The sequence below is a fragment of the Homarus americanus genome, unplaced genomic scaffold (genome assembly GCF_018991925.1).
Source record: "Homarus americanus isolate GMGI-L3 unplaced genomic scaffold, GMGI_Hamer_2.0 scaffold20465, whole genome shotgun sequence".
NCBI lineage: Eukaryota > Metazoa > Arthropoda > Malacostraca > Decapoda > Nephropidae > Homarus > Homarus americanus.
Window position 1 is genome coordinate 6,590,255 of NW_024756914.1, and position 20,140 is coordinate 6,610,394.

Here is a 20,140-nt window from a genome sequence, read left to right on the forward strand (position 1 = left end):
AATAATAAAGAACCATAAATAAATGCAAAATTAAGAAAAATAAGATCAATAGTGAAAAACAATATTTGTATGCTGTGTTGTGGAAGAAAGAGAAACAATTGAGACCCTGCAATTGTGTTAATAAGGCAGAAAGTCAGATCAGCAACCTGGGACTTGGTCACAATTTTCGTGATGCCATATGGCAGCAGGGTCCACCATTAGACAACACATTATGCTTCCAATATCTTCCCAGGCAGTAGTACCTCCCTGTTTGATAGCTGCCTACTACCTTCTACTAATGGTACAGAACAAAGAAGTGAATGCACTGTTGCCCATTGTAAGCTTCACCTTAGTTATAAGCCTTATCCACTTTGCCACTTGTCTCATATTTATGCAGCTAGTGTTTAACTTAATTTTCTCTCTCTCTCTCATGTGTCCCTTAATGCAATCCATTTTACTTCTGTTAATAACTATATATAAGTAACTTGTTGGCGTTTAGGTTATGATTCTTCAGTTTGTAATGCTTAATCATTCCATTCATTAGTGACACTACTCCAATCTGCCTGTAATGATTGTTTTTACTGTAAGGAAATTCAGTAATATATCCATTAGCCGGTACTATCCGATACCCAGAAATGAAATTGGTTCGGAATTTTTCTGGGAAATTTCTTGCCATTCCGAGTCTGTGAATTAGTTTCCGAGGTTAAACATCAGGCACATTTTAGAGAGAATTCCAGAAAATCTCTCAATTTTTTTTCCCGGGTCTGGGAGCAAATTCAAAGGTTGAAAATCAGGCGCATTTTCTGGAAATTCAGAGAAAACTTCTGTGCGTGCATGAGTGCTCTCTTTTGGTTAACCTTCATTAAAAAGGTAAAAGCTTAGGAAGAAAAAAATCTTGAATGTTTTATAGCACTGTTGTGAACTGCATTGTAGTGTACAGTATTGTATACAAAATTTATTCCTAACAAGATGTATATTTTTTTGTGATCAGGAAAAACTATTTCACTTACTTGTTTATGGTAGTCAAAATATGATTTATTTTTAATTTCATAAAAATCTGCCACATAAAGTGGGAGGTAGTTGTTATGCTTACTGCAGCAAATGGGTAAATGGACGGTATTTAGCCTTTATCTTCAGTATCCATATTTGTCTCGCATTTTTTATGTCTTCTGATTACCATTAGTTTTGATTTGGAGAAAATCATTCTCATTTCATGATTTTGTAGTGCATCATCCCACCTATGCACTGCATTTTGGAGGTTTGTGAGATTCATCATGACTTTACAGACATCATGTGTTTGTCTGAGAAAGACTCGAGTAACCAGTGTTTCAGTAACAGATTCCATAAATATAATAAAAAGTATTGAGGGCAGTACACTCCCTTGCTATACAGTATACCACATGAAATCAGAAATCACAACTTATTGGTGTATTTCTATTAGCAACTTTTTTCATATCATTAAATTTAGATATACAGTACAATATATAGTTCCTGTCCATAGTATGTAATACCTGTACCTATTTCTTCTAAGGCAACATACACTTATCTCAGGCACCTGTAAATTCTAGAACAGATCATATTTTGCTCACATGAGAATTTTATTGGGTCTTCCTGCTAGGAGTGGGATGGAATTCAATGTACTGTATGCCAGTGTTGGCTAAGGTGTATTGTCATCACCCTTGTTGTGTGTGGGTTTGCTCTGTGTTTTATCACAAAAATTTCAGTGCAACTGCTCTTGCAATTTTGGGTGGATCAGTTTGAAACTTGTCAGGCATCATCATTTCATTCTAGGTTGTGAAAGTTTTATTTTTTAGGGGACATAGAGTCGAGGGTCAGTCACTGTAGAAAACATCTTGCCAATAGGTCTTCTGCAAATTTTGTAGATTTTTTCGTACTGGATATCTGAGCATAACCTGATGCCTTACATGGTAATGCATATCATGTAAAAAAATTGTATTCTGAAAATTACCAACTAACACAACCATGTAAGATTGAACAGTGATATTGTATGGTTATAAAAAATTAATTTAGAGTTGTATTATATAAACTTCACTAAGTTTTGATATATTTGAATGCATAAAGCTTATAATAACATCTTTTGCTGCAATAAGACAAATCTAATGAAAAACACTGTACTATTAAAAAAGCTTTAAACCTTTTAAATGATTGACAATTGTATTCTGAAACCACTTTTTGAGTTCTTTAATAATATAAGTTATATCAGTCAAACACCCAGAGCAATCATGTATTGTGATGCAATGTAGAGAACTATATTTAGGAACTTGTCGGAAAGCTAATTTGACAATCAATTAATAATTTGTTGATCATGCTGTATAGAAAATATGATTTCCTAGAAACTTTACTTTGCTAGAATTTTCTTAACTTAGGATAATGAGCTACTTTACTTTGTAATGTATCTTTATCCTTGAAATTTTTTGGAAAAAGCTTCTGGAGTAGCTTGTTTTAATTCTCCTAACTTTTACGCTTACCTTGCTTTTGGGTACAGTTGTATTAGCTTTTATTTGTCAAGACTGTACAGTCACACTCATCTGCTGCATTCTTAACTTCAGGCAGTATGAATTATCTATATTGTACATGTTTGCAGGTCAAATCTGAAGATTTTGAAGACACATTGAGCAATGTTTCCCAAAGTGAAGATGATGACACATCTAGCTTTGAGATAGGCCCTGAGTTGTCAGACACTGAAGCTAGTAACCATGAAAGCTTTGAGGATATGCGTAGACTAGAGACTGAAGATGTGAGTGTGAGGGAGATGGGAGAGGAAGCCGAGCTTGGTAGTGGTTCACCTGATATTGACATTGGAATGAAAAAAAGGAAAAGATTTGCTAAGCTTTATGAGGAAACTGACTGTGAAATGCTCAATGAAATAAAGAAAACAGAACAACCTTTAATGCAGGATGTACAAGCTGGAGAGGAGTCATTGCCTGAAGAGGTTTCTCGTAATCCTAAGTCCAAGAAAAGGGCATTAAAGAGTACTTCAATTGTAACAGCAGATAGCTTGGGAAAGGCATTACGCAGAAAAGGGCTGACCACTGATACAGTTGAGGGAAAAACTTGGGAATCCAGTAGCTCTTCGAGTAGATCAAGAAGCAACAGAGGGTCCTCTTCGGAAGGCTCCATTGATTTTGGATCTGAAACTCGTGGTGCCATTTCAGGAGATTGGGATGATGCCCCTATACCTCAAGATTTAAGTGTACAACACCCTGTTGCAGATGATCAACAAGCTCAGAAAGAATCATTGGAAAAAGTTCAAGCGCATGAGATGCTGAATAAAGTTCAAGAGCACGAGATGCTGCGTTTCAGCTTTTTAAGTTCCAGTAGCATTGAAATGGACAACGAAGAAGTCTTTGCTAGAGAGATAGAAATGGAAAGTCATGAAGTAGATGCAATGATTGAAGTTACTGAAATAGACTCCTCATCTTCAGATGAAAGTGATGATTTAGAGGAACCTTCAAATGTAAGAATATCTGCAGCCACCATATATGAACATGCTGTTATTAATGCTCTGGAAGGCTCTGGAGAGAAGGTCAGTGAAAAAAGAGTTAACCAAGAGGACAGTTTTGTTGGGTCTAGTGAAACTGATGTGACAGATTCCACAGTTGTCCAGCATATAGTGACGAAAGAAGAACAAGGAGCTGATGGTAAGACAGAGACTTATACTCTGATACTTGACCATAAATTATCATCAACAGAAACTGCAAAACCTTGTGCAGCAATTTTAGGTGAACACCCATCATTAGAAACTAAACAAATTGAAATGAACAAGATTGAGATTGAAGAAGTAACTGATATTTATTCTGCTGATCAGTTTCCAAATCAAGAAATAAATGAAGTAATTCCTGAGTCAGTAATTGTAACTCAGTGTAAAGATGAATCTAATGTGTCACTCAAGACAGCTGATGAGAGAAACACTGCATGTGAATCACCAATGGAAGAATTAGGAGAGACGGTTGTAGAAGTAGTGTCAAAACAATTTCCAGAAGAGGAGGATGTACAGACTATGACCAAGATGATATGCACTAGCTTGACTCGAGAAGATATCAGAGAATCACCTAACCAGGTAATATGTTCAAATCAGAGTTATGACATTACTGTTTCTCAAGAACACAAGATGAAAGAGAACATATCTGAAACAGCCCAATCTGGAGGAGAAAATCAGTTAATGACATTAGAACAAGAACTTAAGAAATCACCAGATATTCCATTGATAGAACTCCACTCACCTGTAGAACCTCAGTACAGCACTAGGATTCGAGAGGAAATGGAAGTTTTTGAAACAACTATGGAAAGTCCTGCAAGTCCATCTATCACTATCAATCTTGTATCTGTTGAAGTTGGAGAAGAAACTTTGGAAGTAGCTAATATGTCTGAAATATTAACTGGCGAGTGTGAAGAGTACAAAGTTGTTGAGGGAGAACAATCTGTGACATGCAAAGATAATGATGACTCAAAATACTCCCAAGCTTCAGTTGTCAGCTTAGATAACAACCAATCACTAGGCAAAGCTGGTCTTTGTGAGTCCGTGCCATATCTTGAAAAAGCTGAAGATGAAAATATGGAGAAGATTTTTGAGAAAGAAAATCTGGGAGTTAAAGAGGGTGTAAGCAAAAAGGATTCTAAGAGAGATGAGGATGAAGAGCCAGAGGTTAGAGAAATCACAAGAAAAATTTCTGTGTCTAGCAGTAGTTCATCTGGCAGCAGCTTTGAGATGGTTGAGCATGAACCAGAAGCTGATTTAGAAGAGCAGTTATCTTCTCATGATAGTTATGAAGAAATGGATAGTGGAGAGAAAGATAGTGTAACAGAGAATGACATGGAGGTTGATGAAGGAATGGACACAATAGATGAACCTGATAGAGTAGAGGAGCAACTTGATCCAGATATAGCAAGTGTATCTTTGGAGGTGAAGCTGGAGAGACATGTTAGCATTGATAGTTCAGTGTCTACATTGTCAGAAGCAGAAACAGTTATTCATGTGCCAATTGGCAGTCTATCCAAGAAAATTTCTGAGACAGTATCAGTTAAAGATGACAGCCAAATTGGTGTTAAAACTCTGAAAAGTGTGGAAGCTCAAGAATCATTAATGCGGTCAGTATCAGAGGAGTTGATAACCAAGACCACTATTCCAGAAGGTAAGTCACAGGGTAAGGAATTATCAGAAGGCATACCAAAAATTTCTGGAGCAAAGAAAGAGTCAGGTTTAGCTCCTATAATGCAAAATGTTGATACTACTATAAAGAAGGTAGATCATGAAAGTGCTGTTTTAACTGCAAGACTTGATAGGCATTCTCCAGCTCATGGAGGTTTTTGCAAGAGTGCTTGTGAAGCATCATTTGTTGTTATGATGCAAGATGATGTTAAGGATGATGAAGCAGCTAAGTGTGATGTCATAGTTGTAGAGAATACTAATAAGCATCCTGGATGCAGAGTAGTCAAAGCAGGCGATTTGAAGAAAGAATCCGATTTAAGATATCAGAGAGAGACCTTAAGAGAGGCAGATGTGCTCCCAAAGACTATACGAAAAGAAGTAGAAAGTAAAACCTCTGCGGAGAGTAGTATTAAGAAAGAGCCAGTGACAGGAAGTGCAGGAGCAGGTGATGCAGTTCTTGGGGTGAATTTTAAGGGTGAAGATGGGTGGACTGAAGTGAAAATAATAAAATCTAGTGTAGAAGAAACCCCCAGAATGGAAAGAAGAGTCAGTGTTGATGTTGCTCAAGTAATTGAAGCAACTGAGGTGATTGAAGAGCAAGAGGTTACAATTTCCATTCCTGATGTCCATCATGGAGACTCAAGAGATGAAAGTTCTGCTGCATCTGATGAAGAAATGGATCATATTTACATTAAACCATCCGAAAAGATATTTGTGAATTTATTACCAGATTCTGGTGAAAAAATTGAAGCTACAGAAAGCAAAGACAAAATTTTTTTGCCTCTTTCCTCAATACACTTAGAAAAACATACTACAGTTAACACAGAGAAAGATGAGGTTTTGTCTGGGATGCCTAAAACAAGTGGTACTTGTAGTGAAACAAAGAAATCTTTGACTGTGTCTGTCGTATGTGATAATGCAGTGGATATAGACACAAAAACTGCTGAGACAAGTAGCAAAATTGAAATTAAAGAGGTAATGAAGAGTATGTATGATCCAGATAAATCTGTTTGTGAAAACATTGAGGTAAACAAAAATAGAGGTCAGTCCCAGTTGGGTAAGGAAGTACCTTCCTACACTCAGTATGAGTTGAAAGACATAGGTTTTGTTGTCATTGATGATTACTCAGCTTCAAAGAGTGGGGAACCAAAAGAAGAGACAGAAAAGGAGAGTCCATTATCCTCTGCTGCTTCAAACTCCAATAGTTCTAGTCCTTATTATGATGCCTCTGGAGAAATGGTTGAATCTTTAGGGTCAGATGATGTTTCAACATCAATGGAAGTGTTGCACTCTTCAGCTGAAATATTAGACACTCCAGCAGATTGTTGGTCTTCTCCCAATGATCAACCGACACAATCTGCTGAGGAGATCATATCCTTAGAAAGTAAAGATAAATCAGTTCCCCTGAGGGATACCAAGTGTTACTTAACTCCTGGATCAGAACACCGCTCCTCACGATTCAGCACGATCAGTGTCCTCACTGATGCAAGTGAGGGAGAGGTCATCTTTAGTGAAACTGAGGGAGAAGAATATCCCTATGAGGATACTACTGATGATGATCTAACCTTGGAGGAGGAAGCTATTAAAACAATGGCGGAGGTAAGACTCGTCAAGTCTCAAGGTCTTATCAAGAACTTCAGTGCTCTGCTTGGGAATTGGTAATGGTCACAGCATTGTTACATTTTGTTCAAGGTTCATACGATGAAAACGTGGTATCTGCCCGAAGCAAAAAACATGGGAAATACTAACAGAAGAATTCAGTATACATATCAGTACACTGTTGACTTGCATAGCATGGCTTAAAATTTCAAAGCTTATATATGCTACGATGCAATGTATCTATTAATGCTTTTGCTAATTCTGTATTAACATATACACATGCATGATTTCAGAGTTTTATTTAATTTTCTTTTGTGAAATTGGAAGAACATGACTTTTCCTATACATTACAGATTTCAGTGCATCCACTGATTTTAGCATATTGGAGGTAACTAACCATATGAAAGTGTGTCTGATGTATGTGTGTAAGTCCGGAATGAATAGCATGAAGCTAACACTATTTTAATTTTATTACTGTATTGATTCATGGTGATGGTAAATTACCTTACCCTAAAAATACAGTTAACTTCTACTGAACTATTAATTAAACTAGATTAATTTTTTTTATAATGATTATAATGATTGATGACAGTAATTTCTCATGATATATACAGTATATGCTAATAACAAACTTTTGTATTTCTTTCATGTTTTACTTACAAAATCATGTCACCCACAGAAGAAACAATCCTCTGATGGATCAGTGGCAGGTGGTTCGGTATCAGAGAAGGTATATGCTTCAAGAAGTTACATTAAACAAAGCACTCAAGAGAGATCCCGTATTACTACAACCACTGTTTCTACAACCTCAAAAGAAACCCAGAAGGCAGGACAGGTATAGTATCTGTGTTAATGAGTGATGGTATTCCCATTGCCTGTTTAGAAATTTCAGACACATTATGGTATGGGATTGTATATCTGTGTGAATACCTGAGTACAGTATCTTTATACATTTATTTTTTTAGAACATAACTTTTTTATTCATAAGGATATTTATAAGCAGGTATTTGGTGAAATTAGATGTGATTTTATCTATCAAGGCTATAGGTTGTATCACAGGCTAACCCAATCCATAATATGGTCTCTTGGCCCTAATTTAAGCAATTATTACAACTCTCCTGTCTCAGTCCTAGCCCTCTAAAAGGGGTCTGTGAGGTATTTCACTACTAAAGACTGTGAGCTAAATTTTTGGAGCTACAGTGACCTGCCCTTGTAATTTTTCATGTCCATTGTTGGCTATACTGGATTTCCAGAGCCAGCTGTCACCCTATTAGAAGTAGGTCGTTCTTAGGACATCTCTACTGTACTTTGATTTTACAGGAGTTTTCTAAGTTTTTTAGGATGTGTTAATTTTATAAATACAAAACTTGTTTCATATACAGGTATCCCTTGCTATACCATTATTCACTGATATAAATTATCTATTCTTACACTTCTTTCTTATTAAACAAAAGCTATTCTTGCTTATACAAATGTTGGTTTGACTGAAAATTCATATTGCACCTGCCAGAAGCATCACCCTCCCCGAGTTGATTTGCAGCCATTTGCTTAGTGTACAGTGGAAGTGCAGTTATCTCTTTTTGTCTGTGTTTTGTGCCATCCTTAAGTGAATCTTTTTGCAATGGCATCCAAGCATTTTGTTGATTCCTTGATTACACCAGCTATTGCCAAGAGACCATGTTAGCTTGTTATTGTTTGTGAACCAAATTAAATTTAATAGGTATAATGTTTTTTTTTTTTTTGTTGGCTGTATATCATCGTCATCCCTCAGCCTTCAGACCACATATTGGCCTGCCAGTACCATATTCCTTTTTGTTTAGTTAAAGTGTGTTGCTCTCTCTCTATCAATTTATATTTGTGCCATCCTCTCATGAATGTTTTTGCATGACATCCAAATGTTGTGCTGCTTCCTTGGCTATAACCACCATCACCAAGAGACTGCATAAGCCTATGATAAATGGAAACAAGCTAGTTTCAATATTTTTAGGCTTTTTGTAGTTAGGTACTAAATTACAATAATTAGGTACATATTTACAGTGCAGTGGTTAATTTTTTTAACCAATTTAATTTTTATGCAAAAAATGAATATAATGCAGTACTGTAATGGGATTTTCTTCTCATTGGGAACCGAACCCTATTTTTCCTGTATGTATTGTTATTTGAATACAGTATTAACTTTTTGTATGGTTTTCAAGGAACCCAACACATTATTTGAGCGAGGGATACCTGTAACATAAATTGTAGTACAGTTTAGTTTATCAAAGAAAAATATCCTAATTCCATTATTAAATGATTTTATTTTTATGAAATAAATGTCAATAATAAGAAAAGATTTGAAAGCATGAAAAAATTAATATCGTCTGACAGCTTGGTGATGACGAAGTTGATTCGTACCTTCGAGAAGTGACAGTAATGGCAGACAAGATAACTTCAGTAAAGACAAAGGTGCAGACACTGCCATCATATCAGGACGCTAAGGCGAAGGCAGAGGTAAAATGAATAATCTGTTGTCAACGTTTATTGCTTGAAATGCATTAGATCTTTGCTCTTCCTGCAGCTAAAATTTTGTTAAACCATCATTGTTTGTATGTGAAATTAGTCTAGGCTGTTGGTAAATATCAGTAACTCAAGTACAGTATTGCTACAAAGAAAAAGTAATAACGTTGACTGCAGTCTTTAAAATAGTAAAACGTTTATCAGACAAGAAATGGCTTCTTTTAATTACTATATTTCAGTTTGTATCCCTGTTTTTAAGGATTTTATTCATTGCATCTAAAGATTTTTATGTCATTTGATTAGATCACCTAGATCACTTGATTCTTTTAATCAATGTTTAATCCCTTGTGTATGGGGGCAACCCTCATAAAATTGTCCAGCTTCAACCAAATAAAATATTAAAGTGGTGTCCCTGTAGTGAAGGGGTTAATATTTTTCTTTTGTATAGGCCTTAGAGCAGGAGGTGGCATTGCTGGAGCCTGATGTAGCCACAGTTATATCTCATGGTGACACCCTCACCCTCACAACACACATGGTGGACGTCCCCAGAGCCAACACTATTCGCATTGCCGTTAATGACCTCCGCACTCACTGGTCAGCCCTCAAGAGTGAAACCGAGGTTAGGAGATTTATGCATTTTTTGACACATAGTAAAATAATTTTTATTTTGAGGTACTGGTAAGACACATGAGACCCCCAGGTAAATGATACAGTTTGTTTACTGATAAAACTACATAATGTGTGCCTAACATATCAGAAATTATTTATAAACTTTTCTTTAATTGGTGAATGTTAGCAATATAAAGAGGGATTAAAAGTACAGTATCTGGAATATAAAAATAACAGCTCTTGAAAATAATGTAGGTGTACAGTATTATGTTGTTGGAATTTTTTAATAATTTGACTTGTTCTCCCTCTAATATAAAGGAAAATCTAATACATTTCAGCTCTCAGGTAATTTCATTGTTAATGTGAATTTTTATTATAATCACAGGCTGTAAAACTGGAAGCAGAACAAGTTGCCCATGAGATCAGTATTATCTCGGGAAAGGCAGATGAGATAATCAGTTGGGCAAATGATGCATCAAAGAGACTCCATCTTGTCAATAATGATGAAAGTCAGTTGGAGGTAAGAGAATGAAACATTTTTTGTTGCCGTGAAGATAAGTGAACTTGAAACCTCCTTGTTAAGATCAAAACTGTATTCTACTCCACAAAGGAACACAACCCTTCATTTGAGAAGTCTTAAGCTAATCTCCTTATCAATGTCTTCCAAATTTGTACATATATTTTGCATATTAGTTTATGAACAGAAATGCTTGTAATAAATTTAAGTACTATAAGTTAGCTTGGGTATCCCCCAGTCTGGGATGCCATTTGGCTTAGCTGTGTTCACTTCTTTTCATTTGTAATTCATTTACACACACTATTTCAATACAGCAATACTTCAGGCTTGTCATCTCAAGCATCATCCACATTATTGTTGGCAGCATGTGGTGTGCTTTACTGTAGTAAGGGTGTTGCCTCCTGATGGCCACTCATTTTTTTTTCATCACTATTGGATGATGATATGATAGTACTTCAACTTATTTGCTTAAATTGTTAACCCCTTACCTCCTGGGCCCTCACTTTTGAGTCACCTGGCAGTGGTCAAACTGGCTCAGCCCCTCTTATTAGTAAGTACAGTACAGTACTGACCTTTAAACTGCCCATAGGTAATCAGCCTGGGAAATTTTAATCTACGGTATGTGGCAACCAGTACATTATACTTTATGTTTAGGACATTCTTGCCAGTCAGTTTTTGTGAGGATAGTGCTGTCAGTATGTTGCCCTCTGTCAACTCAACTCAGAAGTTTAATATTTTTTCCAATTTTTTTACTTGATTTATAATGTTTTAACATTAAGGATGGAAGCTTGGATGTCAAACTATGCTAAAAACATCCAGAATTTTGAATAGTAAATCTGTAGGGGCCCAGGTGTTAGGTGGTTAAACATATTTTGTTCCTGGCCCTTTTATATATGATCTTGTTTTCAGTGTTCTTACCTCAAATACTTTGTATCTTGCATAGTGTATTTTACACTCGTCGTCTGTGTAATGGACATCCCTTAAAGGTCTTAAGCTGGCATTATAGATTAGTTTAGAGTTGCTAAATCTTAGCCTTTTTTTCTGACTATCTTCACAGGCACTTGAAAATGAAATGACCAGTAAGAAGGCAGAGTTGGATAAACTTAATGAAAGTGGCATTCTTTTGAAAAAATACAAGTATAATCAGATTCAGCCTGTGCTCACTTTACTCAACATGCGATGGACTGAGATCAGCATGCAGTTCAGGCAATACCGAAAAGGTTCCTTGGAGAAGAAAGCCATTGTTTCAACAACTAAAGTGGATACTGTAAGTGCAGATATCACACATTCATCACTGATTATTTAACTAGTAAAATGTATGCCATTTACTGCTCTCAAAGCAGTGATGCATGCAAAATAATCCCACAGACATGTAATTACCATTATCTCTACTGATACTGATACACGTACAAAGGACCCATCAGAGCATCTAAATATGTTGAAGGAATACTGCATGTTAGATTAACCATCATGAGTAAGGCCATCACCAACTGCTGGAATGGTTATACCAACCTAATATCTAAGAGTGCTTGAACCAATATGTGGAATCCTAGTAGAAATTCCTCTAACCTTTCATTGGAAATTGAGAATAAGGATTAACTCACAAATGGATGAGTGGAAAGTAGTGATAATAGAGTCACAGAGTGACGAGTGATGATCAGAAAATAGTAGACAATGTTGTAGTTAATCACAATCTCTAATACAACTAATATAATAACAACAAGCAGAAGTTTCTTTAATTTTTGGCAAAGTGTATTTTCCAGGTAGGTTTTCTATGCAGAGTACAATATAAAATGTTGAATCAAGTGACCAATGTTCAGGGAATATATCACAGGAAGATACTGTATGGAAGGCCACCACTCTACTGCAATTATCCTTTTTATATTTCTTACATCAGGAGAAGGAACCAGTCATTGTTCCAGACTTTGTGGCCAGCGTCAACCGCTTAAGAGAAGGAATATCTGCAATCTCTCGCCAGCTTAATGCTAACAAGCTTGCTGGCGACCAGTATGAAAATCTCAAGTCCCAGGAGGACGAATTGAAGGTTGTATAGATGATTATTACTGTACTTTATTGTATTTATCAGTAATATTGTCTATGGTGACATTATTATACTGCATATTTCCAGTAAGTAATGATTGTTTAAATTTTTGAAAATGTGTTTACTCTTTTCCCTCCAGGCTATTAAGCAAGGCCTGGAAACTTTGAAGCCAAGGGTTGATGGTCTTGAAGCTGAGAGGAATGCCACAGTCAGAAATATCACCCCAACTGAGTCAGAGCAGGTGCGCCGAGTTATGGATAAACTGAGGGAGGAATGGGCTCAGGTATGTATGTTTAGATTATGAAGACAGTTGTAAATCTATAGAGAAAAGAAAGTTAAGTGGTTTAAAATTTGCTGTTATAGTCTCAAGTAATATTTAGTTCCATTTAATTTTTTTGTTTGCTTGTAATATTATCTCCAATACATGAAGTTACACCTGTTAGTACCCTTTCCCTTACTCATTTTATTTCTTGAGGCTCTGTCAGTACTGCACTGAATATCTAAGCCTTTTTACTGCCTTAACCCCTACCTCTTTTATTGTCAAAGAAAGTGTATGAGAACAACGCCACATACAGTACTGTACTTATTTTTTTTTACTTTTTTTTTTTACTTGAATCTCCTAGAATAATTTGTTTTTATGGCTCTAATGATGATTATGTTAATGCATATGGTCTTAAGTACAGTGCCCTATTGTGTAGCTAAATGATGCATTTGATTCAGGTAAACCGTGGATACACTGAAAGACATGCTCGCTGGCTGCAGTGTTCTGAAACTTGGCGTACACTGCAAAAGACCATTGATGACTTTGCCATCTGGTTGAACAGCATTGAAGAGAGGGTTCAAGTTACCTCTAATCAGCCACTGCCAGATGCCAAGATTACACAGAAAGAACTTGAGAAACAGGTTACTCTTAAACACAGGTAAGAAGCTGCATCATCACTTTTTTAACCTCACAGTAGGGGTCTTGATACATGTATGAAAGTAGTAGTTTATTATTACGATGGTGCTTGATAAGAGATTGATATACTGTACATTGCTTAAGTTCAACAATGGATCTCAGAATAGATTATAGGTGTATTAAATCACTTGTAGGACAGATAGGAGGGAGGGAAAATGAACATAAGTTAGAAAGATGAGAAAGTAAGAGTATAGAGGAGTATGAGAAGGTAGATGTGGTGGTGAGTTTTTTAGCTCCTTCATATGTTTAAATGAGATGTAATAAGTAAGGGATTAAAAAGATATACAAGATGAAGGATGAAAATGAATTAATGTCAGTGATATGGTGGTAAATGTGATATTCCAAACAAGCACATTCTTTGTACCCAAGTGCTCAAGATATTTGGAATATTGCTGTTTTTATTTTGTGAATATGCAGTTACGTTGACAGTTATTTATGATATATATTTTACTTCAGGCCCAGTCAAACACTCCAGTCAATGTCTAAGGAAGTCACGGAAGGCATGAATGCTGAGGATGGTAAGCGTTTGCAGGAGCGTGTCGACTCGCTTATGAAACGCTGGCGAGCACTACTTCTAGATCTTGCTGCCAGGAGGGAGAGGTAAGAGGCTGAACTTTATATTGGTATAAGTGTGCTCATGAAAAGGAGTAAGTGTTAAATTTAGTGCATTATGAGGTATCTGTTGACCTGGGTATTTAGAGGAGACTTCTTTTGAGCCACACTGCTTCTTTGGGAGGAATTACATGTTTATGAAATACTGTACTGACAGATATATGTATTTTTTTTTTACCCAGAATTGCTGGTGAAGATGGGGGTAAGGACAGCACCAGCAGTGAGTATGAATCATTAGTGACTTGGGTGGACCAGGCCCAGGCTTTGATGGATGCCCCTGTCAATGTCACTGATGAAGCCTCACTTTCTGCACACTCAACCATGGTCCAGGTAATGTAAACATCTTTTTCACTACCTGTCTTAAATATGACAAAAGCTATATTAGATGTTAGCTTACGAGAAATGTTAAAGTTATTTGGAACATAATTAGCTTATCTTGCTTGCTGAAAGAAACCAATATAAAAAAGGAAATTTTCATCTATTTGACCTGTGTACTGGACAGTATTTGGATTACATGTAATTTGTATAAATTTTTTTTATTGTAGTGATTCCTCAAAAAGTAAAAATCTTTTGTTCTCAGTTACACATAAAGTGGAATTACAGTACTGTACTCTACTGTACATGCAAACTTGGTGGTGGTAGTGACTTAGATTTCTAAAAACAGGGAATTTCCTAATACTGTATCACATTTGGGCAGTGTTACTATTGATTTAAGTTAGAAATAAGTACAATTAAATACGTATACCTATGTCCATTAGCATACAGTTGACAATTAGTGAGCTCTATGTTTCTGTATATTTGATGTTTGCCAACTTTTTATAATACTTTCCAGAATCATGTGGTGGAGATGATGATAAAACAGAATTTACTGAAGAAACTAAAAGATTCAAAACCAAAGTCTATCTCTACTGCTCAGATGAATACTTTAGAAACTAATTTGAATAAGGTTTGTATAATATATTGTACAGTAGTTGTGAAATGGAATTTAAGGACCATTCAAAAATATTTTTATATCTTGTGTTCGAGGTACTGTAAGTGATTTAAGTGTGTGTGTCTGTGTGTGAAAAAACATCTTATTTTACAGTACAAGTGACAATGAACTAAATGAAATATATTTTTACGATTTATTGCCATATGTTGATGAAATATATTAAGTTTATTTTCCATGTTTACTGTAGGTTGTAAAAACTCTACCTGATTACAAGAACATGGTGGACACCAAATTGGGGGTTATCAAAACATTAGTGACAGAAGTAGAGGACCTCTACAAATGGACAGAAGAAATGAGAGTGAAAGTGGCCCTTCGTAATCTGACTGAGGAGGAATTAAGAGATTCAAAGGTGACTCTTAGAGAAAAGGAGGCCTTGTATGAGAACCTCGACTCAACTTACTGGGTGTTGGCTCAAGACGCAGAAGGAAAAGGACTCACTGTGGCTGTTGCGCTCAAGGTAAATAAACTAGTTACCATACTATATTATGTTCTGATTATATCTTACATAAGTCTTTGATTTTGACTTATCTGACCTTCAGACCTATACTGATGAAGCAAGTTGTTTCATGCACATATATAAATTTCATAACACTGAAATATTAATGTTGAAGATGGATCTGTAATGTGACATAATGTGATAAGAGACCCTGTTGAGGGTTAAGAAGGCAGCTGGGTAGTGAGGGTATTGGCAAGGTTTTGTGAAGGTGATAGACTGAGTTGGTTTGGGCATGTGTAGAGAATGGAGAACAATTAGATCAAGAGATGCAGAAGTTTGAATGCAAGCAATGATTGACTAGGGGAGAGGTTGTGAGAAATGACCTCGGGCATAAACACCTGACAAGAGAAGGTGCAAGAGATTGTGTAGCCTGGAGAGCTGTCATAAGGTAATTGTGTCTAACTCATTATGTATTGTAAAGCACATCCACATTTACTTATATCATTATCTTAGATTTTCATTGAAAGTTATATCCTGGTATTGCAAGTATCTTGGGATTGAGATAGTTTTGAATACAAAATGCCTCCTTGGTTGCTTGTCAATATCAACATATATTGAGTCACTTTTTGGTCTGGGAGATTTCAATTGTATGTATATTTTTGTTTTTCGTTTTAAAGAAAGGTAAGTGTGTATTAAGAGTATAGTCAGTCATGTAGCAGCTAAAATGTTAGTTTGGGATTTTTAAGGAAATTATAGAAGTACTGTTGTTGGGTTACGTTAAGATTTACTAATTATGTATTCGATGTTGCAGTAGAAGATTGGGGCAACCTTTAAGAGAAGTGATCATCATTTAGTGGTTTTAGGCTTGAATGGTTGGGTAACCAATCTGGTTAGACGAGGCTCCATTTTCTTAGGATTGACGCCTGCCTGCCTGTCCATGTGTCTGCCCTCAATTTTTTGGTGACGATTTTGGGGGTTGTCGTGTAAGGGGAGTACAGTACTGTGCGTACCATTGTAGAGCACAACTTTAACAGCAGAAAGAATAAATGATTCAAAATATATGAAAGAAAAATATGTACAGTACAGTAAACTGTATACTGTACTGTACAGTACATTATATGCCTATTTTTTTTACTTACTGTACCTCACATTCATTCAGCATAAATAATTAATGATTTCTGTTCCTGTATGTTATATACGGGAAATTTGGTTATTTAAAGTTGGTTCTGGTATTTGGTGAGATTAAACTTGGATTCACAAGTGTTGAAATAATTCTTTTTAAGTGTGTGTGTGTGTGTGTGTGTGTGTGTGTGTGTGTGTGTGTGTGTGTGTGTGTGTGTGTGTGTGTGTGTGTGTGTGTGTGTGTGTGTGTGTGTGTGTGTGTGTGTGTGTGTGTGTGTGTGTGTGTGTGTGTGTGTGTGTGTGTGTGTGTGTGTGTGTGTGTGTGTGTGTGTGTGTGTGTGTGTGTGTGTGTGTGTGTGTGTGTGTGTGTGTGTGTGTGTGTGTGTGTGTGTGTGTGTGTGTGTGTGTGTGTGTGTGTGTGTGTGTGTGTGTGTGTGTGTGTGTGTGTGTGTGTGTGTGTGTGTGTGTGTGTGTGTGTGTGTGTGTGTGTGTGTGTGTGTGTGTGTGTGTGTGTGTGTGTGTGTGTGTGTGTGTGTGTGTGTGTGTGTGTGTGTGTGTGTGTGTGTGTGTGTGTGTGTGTGTGTGTGTGTGTGTGTGTGTGTGTGTGTGTGTGTGTGTGTGTGTGTGTGTGTGTGTGTGTGTGTGTGTGTGTGTGTGTGTGTGTGTGTGTGTGTGTGTGTGTGTGTGTGTGTGTGTGTGTGTGTGTGTGTGTGTGTGTGTGTGTGTGTGTGTGTGTGTGTGTGTGTGTGTGTGTGTGTGTGTGTGTGTGTGTGTGTGTGTGTGTGTGTGTGTGTGTGTGTGTGTGTGTGTGTGTGTGTGTGTGTGTGTGTGTGTGTGTGTGTGTGTGTGTGTGTGTGTGTGTGTGTGTGTGTGTGTGTGTGTGTGTGTGTGTGTGTGTGTGTGTGTGTGTGTGTGTGTGTGTGTGTGTGTGTGTGTGTGTGTGTGTGTGTGTGTGTGTGTGTGTGTGTGTGTGTGTGTGTGTGTGTGTGTGTGTGTGTGTGTGTGTGTGTGTGTGTGAATGGATACAGTTACATAATTGGGGAATGGGTCTCTTGATTTACAAATAATATACAAGTTACATAAGTGATAGAAATATGATATATAATAACTAGGTGGGGAGAAGCTCAAACTACAGGGCATTTCAACATAGTGACAGTGCAAAAAGTAAGATTGACTGGGAGTGAATACACTGGTTGATTACAAGTTATTGATGATTTTTACAATGGTTGGGACTGGGCTGTTCTTAAAGCGATCAGTTCATGCTCGTATGGGCTGGATGTGGTTGTGGTGTCGAACAGCAATTCTCGGGCGAGGGATCTCAGGTGGTAGTAGGAGCCGGTGTCGAGGATGATGCAGAAACTTCTCACCAAATTTGCAGATGAGGTCGTGGTGATGGTCAGTGAGAGATGAGAGGGTCAGTGTGTTGAGTGCTTCTTGATATGTGGAGTAGGAAGGGGAGAGAATAATCTTGCATGCCTTCTTTTGCACTTTTTCTAGGTGTTTATACTGTGTGGCATTTAGGGAGGAAGACCACGTAGGGGAGGCATAGGTGAGCTTGGGAAGTATGAATGTTGAGTAAACACTGAGGAGCTCAGGCGCAGGAACTCCGAGGGACTTGAGTCAGCGGAGGAGGTGGAGACGGAAACTGGAGGATTTGACAACTTCACTGACGTGTGGTTTCCAATTTAGTTTTTTGTATATGGTGACGCCGAGGAGCTTAGTGGAATCTACAACCTGGAGTGTGTTGGAACCTAAAGTAATGGAAGGGGGTGGGACAACGTCGGAGGAGAGGTTGATGTGCATAACCATGGTCTTGGTATGGTTGATGGTGACGTGGTTGTTGGTGGCCCAGTGTGTGTGTGTGTGTGTTTGTTTGTGTTTGTGTGTAAAGTACATGTGTGGGCATATTTGTAAGTGTTTACATATGCTGTGTGTGTGTGTGTGTGTATGTGTGTGGAGCCAGAGGGTGGGGCATCAGGGTACCCACACGTGTGCTGGCGCCAGTTGCTCTTCTACCTTGGTGTGGGCCGCCCGGTGTGTATGTGAGTGTCTGAAACCCCCACCAAGCCCGCTCCTGTCAAACCTTCGTCGCCCTCCAAATATCTCCCTAGATAACCCTGCCAGAACACACGTCGTCGCAGAAAAGTTATACTTTTGTGATAAGTGATTGAGATCTTTATTGTTTGAAGATTTAAAGAGTGATGGTTACTTGCACGGGAAATATTTATGACGTATCGAGAAATACCTAAGATCACATTTTATGAGATTATATACCGGATTACTAAGTGATAAAATCTCCCAGTTAAAGAATATGAAGATAATTCGTAATTAATGATGTAATATTATAAACTTGAACTGACAATTCGGCGTGAAAAAATCAAGAGGAAATTATCTTTTTGCACGGAAGAAAGATAAGTTACCGTAGTTAATCGTGCGTGAAACTTGCCCCGTTAAAGTGCCGACCTTTGAGATGCGACGCCCAAGAAACGTATCACCAAGACATGTGAACAAATGGCGTATGAAAAAATGTGTTTGAAGTGTCTTACGTGCATATATACGCTGAGGAAGTGCAGTTGACCTCACATGTGTAACATGTCATACTCGAAAGCGTCATTGATTGTGTTGTGAATTAAAATGTTCTATCAATTTTATACACTACTTAAAATTATATACATTGGTAAAGTGCCTTGTATGATAGGTAAATTACTCAGTGTTGTGTGTCGTAAGTATAAAGTACCGCTCAAGTGCCGACTGGTTGTATTCGTGTACAATAAGGACTCGGCAGAAGGTTAACAATAGTTATAGTAATATGTTCGAGTAAGAAAAGGTTAGTGTAATAGATACCAGGAAGAAATGTCTTGGATGATACAGGATAATATTCTGCTACGCAAGTATTTTCTCTGGTGAGGGACGGTAATAAGAGAGAAGATTTTTAAACGCACGTCTCCTTACAGTCCTCTTGGTGGACGAGGAGGAAACTTTCACAAAGTAAAATTCTTGACTCTATGGATTGTGATATTAATTCATATCAATTGTTGTTTTACGTATTTATGTGGTTCAGCTACCAGTCATCAAACACCCTCCGTTTTTACGAAACAAATAGTTAATACTGAAGCCCAATAAGGTAATTTGGAATGCCGGAATAAATGTCGATAAGTTATTGTTTATTCTTTTAGAACGAAATGAACGTTTAGAATACCAGAAACAACGACTCCCTGATTTTTTTTTTTTAAGGAAATGAGCCAATGTGGACTGAATGTTCCGGGATGGTCGTTAAATTTGCTGAAATGGTCCCGTTTACATCACAGCTTAGCCTACTGTATCATAACTTATCCTGATAGATGTAACTCCTGCCGCCGGGGCTATCATGTGGAAGCGTAGTAAGTCTCCACACACACACACACACACATGTATAGTCAATGTACATGCTGTGTTCTGAGGCTCGCGTGTATAGTAATATGTATACCGTCACATTTCATACAACCTAACGAGCCATCCTGACCTGCCACTTAACATTTGCGGAAGACAAATGACTCTCGCGCTTGTAAAATTCCCTTGTAAACAACACGCTCGGGCTAATGAGTGTGTTTGGTGCGAGATTGATTTTTTC

The 20,140-nt window shown here is 37.3% G+C and overlaps 1 protein-coding gene across 1 annotated transcript in view; it reads left to right on the top strand.

Annotated features, from left to right (window-relative positions):
• The window catches only part of LOC121857283 (dystrophin-like), a 173,012-nt gene that overhangs the window by 100,435 nt on the left and 52,437 nt on the right, over window positions 1-20,140 (top strand). Inside the window, exons 34-46 of the mRNA XM_042353273.1 lie at window positions 2,585-6,748; window positions 7,428-7,583; window positions 9,116-9,238; window positions 9,693-9,863; window positions 10,239-10,373; window positions 11,428-11,637; window positions 12,268-12,414; window positions 12,551-12,694; window positions 13,132-13,331; window positions 13,826-13,969; window positions 14,164-14,311; window positions 14,814-14,927; window positions 15,160-15,429. Coding sequence (XP_042209207.1) covers window positions 2,585-6,748; window positions 7,428-7,583; window positions 9,116-9,238; window positions 9,693-9,863; window positions 10,239-10,373; window positions 11,428-11,637; window positions 12,268-12,414; window positions 12,551-12,694; window positions 13,132-13,331; window positions 13,826-13,969; window positions 14,164-14,311; window positions 14,814-14,927; window positions 15,160-15,429 — 6,126 coding nt within the window. The remainder of the gene's footprint in view (window positions 1-2,584; window positions 6,749-7,427; window positions 7,584-9,115; window positions 9,239-9,692; window positions 9,864-10,238; window positions 10,374-11,427; window positions 11,638-12,267; window positions 12,415-12,550; window positions 12,695-13,131; window positions 13,332-13,825; window positions 13,970-14,163; window positions 14,312-14,813; window positions 14,928-15,159; window positions 15,430-20,140) is intronic.